The sequence below is a fragment of the Saccostrea cucullata genome, unplaced genomic scaffold (assembly GCF_032062105.1).
Source record: "Saccostrea cucullata isolate Sc308-1 unplaced genomic scaffold, CSIRO_AGI_Scuc_v1 ctg4706, whole genome shotgun sequence".
NCBI classification, from domain to species: Eukaryota; Metazoa; Mollusca; class Bivalvia; order Ostreida; family Ostreidae; genus Saccostrea; species Saccostrea cuccullata.
Window position 1 is genome coordinate 81,004 of NW_026939501.1, and position 9,810 is coordinate 90,813.

Genomic DNA, 9,810 nt, shown 5'->3' on the forward strand with positions numbered 1-9,810 from the left:
TTCTACTTTGAGAAACAACCAAAACCAATTAAAGAAGACTTGTAAGGAGACCTTGGATTATAAATGTAGTTTGACACAGAATTGAAACGAACCTTCAACGTGACAATCCAAGTATCCCAACACATTTCATTGCTCCTTATGTAACTTTCGTTCAAGCAAACGCTCGGCTGCCTCTGTAAAACCCTATTGCGAAATGTCGGAATTGACAGAGACCGCCGCCATTTTGATCCCGCTTCATATTTTTGAATGTTAATATATCGAGTTTGAATTAATCAATTTACAAACAAATTATATATTCAGCCTAATGCGAAATGTTTCTATCAACCATTCTAATATAGTCTGAAAATATTGAAAAACAAAAAAGTTGAAAAATTTGACTTTTTTAATTTGCATGCCGTTACGACAGGAAGTAGAGACGACATACAAAAGATCGCGTCTTGGATAGTACTTATCACGATCTATAATCCCTGAAAGTTTCACAGTGATATCTTTTACTGTTTTTGAGATTATCTGCAAACAAAATATCATTTTAAAATCAGAAAATTGTCCGTAACTTGGCACCAGAATGGAATTTCCAAAAAAATCTCTTGGATAGAATAACTTCAGATTACAACACATTGTTCCTGCAAATTGCATGAAAATCCATCCAGTTGTCTTCGAGAAATCGCGTGCACAAAATTAGATGGTCAGAAAAATAATAATAACGAGCTCACGAGAGTTTCGACGCTTTTTACGATAGAAAGATATAGACTCAAAAAAGCAATTTAGATATCATTCCTCTACATTCACTGAAAATCTCAAGTCAATATCTTCATTCATTTTTGAGTGATTGCCAGGACAAGCTGACCCTCTGAAAATCAGTAAATCGTCCATATCTCACGACCGGAAGTGACGACGTACATATAAAAAATTTCCAATAAGGTTCAGACCAATATCTATCAGATCTGAAAGTTTCGTGAAAATCGACCTAGCCGTTTTCGAGAACTCGCGTGCACAAAATCGGTAAGAAAAAAAGAATAATAATAATAACTAGATGAGATCTCGTTGCGAGCAACGAGTAGGTCTTCCGTTCGATTTTTGATAAGGTTATAAAACAACTTTAAATGAAAAAAAGTGTTCAGATCAATTATTCAAAATACGCGAGAGCACATTTAAGAGTGAAATCTATCAATTTCAAACAACTTCCAGTCTTTATAATTCACTTCCGGTGTGACCTGAAGTAATTAAAATGACCTATAACTCCTTTCTGAGTGTGAAGGAATCATCCCTGATAATTTCGAGGAAAAATGCTCATTTTTTGGACTACTACCGGTTTGGAAAAATAACTTCCGGTGGACATTAAATTACATGAGACACTCTATTTGCATTCATAAGAAACATTTAAAAGAGAAAATAATAAAATTTTGCATATTTTAAACTACTTGCGGTGGACGACGGACGCAATGGTAACAAAAACCATATATCCTTCTCAAATCTACGAGTCATAATCTATCATCCCTGAAAGTTTCAGGACCCAATCTCCAACCGTTTTTGAGAACACTCTCGAACAAAATGACACTTTAAAAACAGAAAAATGGCCATATCTCGCGACCGGAAGTGACGACGGCAAAATAAAAAAAACGCATAAAGTTCAAATAGTTTCCTATCATTGCTGAAAGTTTAATGAAAAACTGTCGAGGCGTTCTCGAGAAATCGTCTGCACAAAATCGGTAAGAAAAAAAAATAATAATAACGAGATATAAAGCGTCAAAGATTTGACATTCTGGCCCCTTGTGACCCCTAATTACGTAACATATGATCAATATTGTATCATATATTGATGCAAATCGTTAAGATAAATACTTTTGCTTCAGTAATGTAATACAAAATATTGATCATTAGAGAGTTATAGATAAAAGACTTTTGGCCCCTCTGAGCCCTTAATTTGAGGGGTCAGCCCTTTTTTCTTGATATCAAATGAAAGGTCTTCTGATTTGAAAGATTTTTTGTTCAATACTTATTCAGAGATTTCTATTCGTTGTGGAGATATGCTAAATTGAAATATTTAGGGGTCACTCCTACAAGTCCTTAATGGGGCCGTTTTACAAAAATTCAAAGTATGCATATTGTTTAGAACATTATTATGGCTATCTTTTGATCAATATTGCTTATCAAAATATTCCCCCTTTTCGAGATATAAAGCGTTAAAGATTTGACATTCTGGCCCCTTGTGACCCCTAATTATGTAACATATGATCAAACTTGTATCATATATTGTTACAAATCGTTAAGATAAATACTTTTGCTTCAGTAATGTATTACAAAATCTTGATCATTAGAGAGTTATAGATAAAAGACTTTTGGCCCCTCTGAGCCCTTAATTTGAGGGGTCAGCCCTTTTTTCTTGATATCAAATAAAAGGTCTTGTGATTTGAAAGATTTTTTGTTTAATACTTATTCAGAGATTTCTATTCGTTGTGGAGATATGCTAAATGGAAATATTTAGGGGTCACTCCTACAAGTCCTTAATGGGGCCGTTTTACAAAAATTCAAAGTATGCATATTGTTTAGAACATTATTTTGGCCATCTTTTGTTCAATATTGCTTATCAAAATATTCCCCCTTTTCGAGATATAAAGCGTTAAAGATTTGACATTCTGGCCCCTTGTAACCCCTAATTACGCAATATATGCTTAAAAGTTTATAATATATTGTTCCAAATGGTCTAAAATTAAAAAAAATCGAAAAATCAAGCAGAAAAAATGATAAAAATTTTTGGTCACACGGGGGATCGAACCCGGGTCGCCCGCGTGACAATCCAACGCGCTAACCATTTAGCCATTGGGATCGCCGCTTTGCGTTTTCAAATGCAAATATCTCGAGATTGGCTTTTTCGATTTTCAAACAAATTACATATTTGGCTTCTACAAGAAGGTCTCTATTCACATCAAAAACAAAAATATTAAAAAATAAAAGTTGACAAATTGCGTTTTTTAAATTCACTTCCGGTAGCGACCGGAAGTATTGATGACACACGGAAAGGTGATTCTGCAAAGCTATAAGTCATGAACTATCATCTCAAATAAGTCTCCTGTTCATATCTTAAGCAGTTTTCGCTACTAAGTTCAGACAAAATTGCATTTTAAAATCAGGAAATTGTAGATAACTCACGACCGGAAGTGACGTCATCAACAAAAAAAATTTCCAATAAGGTTTAGATCAGTACCTATCAGATGTGAAAGTCTCATGAGGATCGGCCCAGTAGTTTACGAGAAATTGCGTGCACAAAATTGGTAAGAATAATAATAATAATAGGTAAAAAGAAACCGAAGAATAACAAGAAGGTCTTCCGTTGGAGACGGAAGACCTTAATAATAGGGAAAAAGAAACCGAAGAATAACAATAAGGTCTTCCGTTGGAGACGGAAGACCTTAATAATAATAATAAGAAACAGAGTAAAAACAATACGTTCCCCAACTTCGTTTGGGGAACATAATAACCAGTATTTGCCCCCCCCCCAATCAAACTTTGATGGAGATATATTTAATTAAGTTCTTAAACAGGAGAGTATATATGCTGACTTCAAAGAACTGAATATTTTCATAAGTAATGACGCCATATGTAGGTAATGACGTCACAAACATGACGTAAATTTCAGTTTTTTTATGAATTTTAAAGAAAAATGTACATATTTCGTCGATATTTTGAGTAAAAGTTACCGAGCGCATGTGTGTTCAGGATCAATATTTTGATATAATGTGTAGAATGATAATATCAATGAAATATGTCAATATTGTTCCTGAACAAACTTGCGCTCTATAAATTTTAAAGCTAAAACTGTTTAAATTTTGTCCATTTTGTCCTCTTTCTGAAAAAGGATATAAAATCGGACTAGTTTGTGACATCATCAAAACAAAATTTGTGAATACACTGATTTGACACTATAATATTTTCTGTTAATTTGTATTTCTCATACAATTTATTGAATTCAGCACATTTCAGGAAGTTTTCAAAATTTGACTTTTGTGGGGGCAAATATATGCAATATACCGCATATAGTTCTTTTGAACATAGTCATACATAATAAAGATCTACAGCATTATATATAAGAATTATCATGAAAGCATGCGCATCACGTGTGCTGCAAGGTTTTCCTTGTTGCTTAGATATGAGATTTTGTTTTGGTTTCTCTATAATTCCATACACAATTTTGCATAAATTTTTAACCTAATGACAAAATCTTTCTTTCACTTTAGTTGGGATTGAAAAGTACATCTATAAGAAATATTGCTGGTTTCTGAAAAAAAAGTTTGTTCGTGTTATTTTTTCTTAAATTCCTTGTTTTGAAATCCATCTACTTGTTTGCTTCACCGATAAGACCTTAATTCAGGAAAGAAACATACTGATTGTATATTAACATTGTTTGTTTTAATATAGCCTGAGGCTCATTCTTCATTATTTCTGCAATGATCAGACCATATATCTTCAGCTACAAATTACCAAAAAAATTATAATACAGCACTTCTTGAACTTTTTTACTTTCAATCACTTATAATTACTTCAACATTCTAAGTGCCTTTGTATTTCATCTGAATGATTTAGCTAGTAACTGCAAATGTCATTGTCGTGATAAATATTATGCATCTTTTACCCTTCAAGTCCGTTCACTTTTCATTCGAATTTCTATTCGAGGAGGGAAATGATCTTTCGCGGCCGACAGACCGCGCTTTCCAATAAAAATAGTTTATTTTCAGAATACCACAGGAACAGGCATCATTCAATTATAACAGAAAAATTCTTGACAAAAGCAAGCAAACAGAAACGCCCAGTTCCCCTTTCTTGACGGAGTAAAATTATGTTTTCAATGACTCTTGATCGCCTTCTTTGTATGCTAATCTAACAGACTTATCAAATCACATTACAGATAGTTTTGCCTTTCTAAGTATCTGTATGCACACACTTTGTTGTCTGATAATCCAACCCAAAGAAGGTGACTTTTGTGATCATAACTTAAACACCGTGGTCTATCCATTAACTGATACACCTTAAGAATCGGGGGTAGAATATGACCGTCCTTGTCAATCATTTGTACCGAGAAGGTTTTCAAATCACCCACCAGGATATGTGACATCGCGTCTGTACAGATTCCACTCGGCATTAGTGAGGATTCCTGTATGGAGAAGCGATGTCTTCCCATACAATCTGTAACCACTACAGCATGGAAAGAGTCTGACACAACTATATCTCCATTGCGGTTTTCTGTGATAAACACAGGGTATCTGTAGAGTTCCTGACCTTCCTCGTTGTATTGTATTGTCTGTATGTGTTGTCCTGCGTCGTTGTAACGGTTTACTTTGCATTTTTCCGTATCCGAATTATACATTCCAACCAGCAAATCTCCATTAACAGGGGAGCAGTATACACACTGCGATTTCCATGGTTCTGTCTTCTTTATTAATGTAACCATAGTTCTGATATATTTGGTGGATGCATTGATGTTAAACTCCTTGTCTGTATAAATGAGTTCACCAACTCTATTCACCGTGTGTATTCCTGTATAAGAACCTAGCACATTCGTCAGATGATGTAGTTTGTCACCTTCTGTATTTGTCAAAATGAGATTGTTATACCAATCACTAATCCAGACGCGATCTGATGGTACGCAGGAAATGTGATCCACATTACTAACACCTTTCACCGTGATAGACTTGCGCAACATAGGTGTAGTCATTTCAAATCTTAATTGTCTTTTCCCCGTCTCTATGATATGAATTTTACCCAGTAACTTGATTACATCCCGAATGTTGAGTTGTTGAGCAAGAAAGAGCGGGGCTTGTCGCGAAAGATTAGGAGTTTCCTTTATCTCAGAGACACAGAATTTCTTAAGGAATGAAATATTAAATTTAACCGAGGTGTGCACTAACTGCTCATATTTGTCTTCATAGTACTCTATTCTGCCAATATGTCTGTTCATTATTATTTTTTGTTGTTTAAATCTTTCAAGAAAACTATTATGTTTCATTCTAAATTCACATACCACAGTGTTAATGAGGATTTTTAACCTTTGACCTTCTGTAATCATTTGTGATTGACAGATGGAGATTTTTGTGCGACAAGATTTCACGTCTTTTTTTATTCCGGCCAGGATAAACCGGCTGCTATAAAGAGTCTCACTTCTGATGTTTTGAAAAAATTTTCTAAACTTTTGTCGGTATAGTTTATATACTTTTTTAATATCCTGAGTATTGTGATTTTTATGTTTTGTGCATTGTAAAAAGAAACAAAGCATTTTGTCATTTCTGTGTTCTGTGCATTGGACACAGACAGGAATTTCACAGGACTGGCAATATTTTTCATAGTTTCTGTTTGGATGTCTAACACATGTTTCTTGTTTTGTAAAGTTTTCGTATTTCTCGCGGTAAATCACAACATCGTGGTATATGGTATCCAGATCAATAACATGGCCCTCTTTACATTGTAGACACAAGTCATGTTTACATGTGGAACAGTAGAATTCTACGTCTCCTTTACAAAGAAAACACCGTCGTACTTTACACTGGGGATTGCATACGTTGCTGCATCCAAGCACATCCATAAGTTGCAATACCTATGATTTCAAACATAAATAAAAATTATTACTCATAAAACAAAATAAAGCAGATAACTTATAAAGTTTGAAATTGTGGTAAAAGCATCTAAAATATTGAAAATAACATTTAATTTTTGATAAATATTTCCGGAAGGATATGGAGATAACGAACACTATTTAATCTCAAAGTCCATAAAACAATACAAAATAAGAGCAGAGCAAAACGGACCCCCGAAACATCATAGGTGGGATCAGGTGCCATGGAGGAGTGAGCATCTCCTGCCGACCGGTCACACCCGCCGTGTGCTCCTTGTCATGATCAGGAAATAACGGAAAAAATCCGTCGTCAATTCAGTGTATAAATAATGGACTAACATCATAAATGCAAGGTATGTATAACGCCTTGGAAATTCATAAATGTTATTTACAACATATATTTCATAATGAACAGTTCATCAATTTACAAAATTTTACAGCAGTATACCAGTGAATAAAACAAATATTTTTTTAAATAAAAAAATTCTAAAGCTTTACTATTACGTTTATCAAATGTCGTTCAAAACACCATAGATTCACCATGCTTTAAAACATCCATAGATAAGTCGTTTTTACTCTCCTTTGCACATCAGTTTTAACTGTTCTTTGAAATGCTTATTCTAGGGAAGAAGGATATGGAGATAACGAACATTATTTTCTATCTAGCTTGTAACGCGAGCTTTGATTGGTTACAAAGTCGGGTGTAAATATCCGTGCACCCGACTTGAGCCGGGGGTAAATAAAACGTGACGTCACAATGCATACTTTATCTATGATAAAAACGAAATAATGTGACGTCACGATGCATTGAAGTACGTAGTTATCTTATCGATAAATTAAGACACAGTTGATTAGACTTTGATGTTTGTAAAGAATTTTTATGGGTGTAGGAAATAAATTCGTTATCAAGGTCCAATCAAGGGTGTACGGGGATTTACACAGCCTTCGCCCTCAGGGTGTATAGAATTCAACCCTGAGGCCGTAAATCCCCGTACACCCTTGATTGAACCTGGATAACTAATAGTATTCAATTTTAATATTATTTATAATTAGAACTACGTACTTTAAACGTAATTAAGTTTTCCGTTTCCATTTCTATAGATCACGGATAAAAATTTAATTCTCCTTCTCTTTGTCCGCAAGCAAAATTTTATGATTGATCCCTTCGTCCAAAATACATTAAATAGGTAATCAATTTAACTTCATATGCAATGCTTCAACGCACACAGCCCGTAATAAAGGTATAACATTTTCTTCATGATATGGTTTCAAGTTTTAAACACCAGGTTTCCACACGTAAAATAGAAGTATAAAAATGTTTTTGTTATGGGGTATACTGAAATTATTTTTGCTTTTATTTTCTCCATAAAAACTAAGGTCCTGAAATCTTTAATTTTCTGAAATCTAATACTTTTTAAAAAAAATACTCGAATTGTGCAAATTTCTACGTATATCAATTTTCCCCTTTGTGCATCAGGGTGTCTCTTTTACGATGAAAGGTCATGTTATGTTAGACGTTCAATGCATTGAAGAAAGCTAAATGCAACGATTGTTTTTTCGGCACTTATATTTTGCAGTCTTTTCTTGCTTTACTGTGCAGTCATATTTTCACTATATACTCACAATTAAGTCTTTCTATATATGCTAGAGATATATTAGAGGAAACACATGATTTGTACTCATTGTGTAACTTTAAGTTTATTTTTAAATTGCGGGTTTGTTACTATCGGAAAGAGATTTACACTGAATATTTATAAATACACTATTAAATCATGAAAATCCTTGTCATATTTTTACTTTACAGGATTTAATCAATCCTCTACCTCTTTTAAAACTTTGGTAAGTGCATGGAATTTTCCTTACATATTACACTGATTTGTTTTTTAAACGGATTATTAATTTGTTTTATTTGTGATAGTGAAAAAAAGGATTAATTTAAACATTAAAGTCAATGTAATATCCCTGTTCTTCTTCCGTCATTTTCATTCATGTCAAAAGACACATCTAGAGAATATCTGCCTCTTTATTTATGATGACACGTTTGGCTTGATAGGTATTTGAAAAAAAAATCAAACAGAAAATATCACAGAGATCTCACAAAAATGCCTTGTAATTTTTAAATTTCAAATATACTATATTTATTGATAGTAGATTTCGGAGACGTTTTTTTTTTCAAAATTGTTTACGGTTGATGTTATTTAAACTTACCTCTACGTTTCCTGTAAAGAAGTCTTTATATACAAAATTATAAATATCTCGATTGTATTAAGTCGTCTATATTTGGATACGGTTTTGTTGGCATTTAAACTGTTCTCGTTTGTAAAACCACTATGAAGGATTATCACATGAATTCCTACAATGTATAAATTTAAAAGGCCGTATTTTACTGTTGTTCATACGTACTTTTAAAATCAGTGGCAGAGTGAGATATTAAAACTGACACCTGATGCGCAGAAATATGTATCATCAGTGAGAGTATATTTAGAAAACACTTGCTGTGACCTTCAACTTGACATTTTGATATATCGGCGACGTATTGTCAATTAACAATGGTGGTTTCCATCCTACATCGATACGATATATCCTGATGAGCTTGAGATAAAAGATACCACATAGTATGGAAAATCTGTTAATGGTAATCTAACAACCAAGCTATATGATAAACGTGATGACTTTAACTTTTCTATCATCAACTTCCCTTACTTATGCAGCAATATACTTTCATTTATCATTTTGTCAAATGCTGACTGTCGTTTATCATACTAATTGTTAGTCCATTGTAATAGATACAGAATTGTCGACGGATTTTTCCGTTATTTCATGATAATCCTTCTTCATATATCATTCATCTAAATATGTACAAATGATTCAAATTTTTTTTAAGAATCTTGACAATAACGATCATAAATCATGTTTGTATACGAAACATAAATAACTTGAACCCGGTTTTTTTATATAAATGAAATTTAAAGTGACAAAAAAGATGTTTAAATTAAGAAGGATGGATGCTGATATGTAGAATTTTGAACATCATAGGAGTTTACAATTTCTTCATTTTTGAAAATTTATCATTCGCAGTAGTTACAACTGGAAAATAAATCAAAAAAATATATTCCACTCTAGACATCCATTTTTGTTTGTTTCAATTGTTCTTCAACTGTAGAAACATTTTACAAAAAAATCTCCGCCAACCCAACCTGACACAA

At 33.2% G+C, this 9,810-nt stretch overlaps 1 protein-coding gene across 1 annotated transcript; it reads right to left on the minus strand.

Moving 5' to 3' along the window:
* Nucleotides 1–4,897: 4,897 nt before the first annotated feature.
* LOC134253114 (uncharacterized) lies at nucleotides 4,898–5,953 on the minus strand. Its single transcript, XM_062735623.1, has one exon. It carries the CDS (start codon nucleotides 5,951–5,953, stop codon nucleotides 4,898–4,900), a length of 1,056 nt encoding a protein of 351 aa, XP_062591607.1.
* Between the last annotated feature and the right edge of the window lie 3,857 nt (nucleotides 5,954–9,810).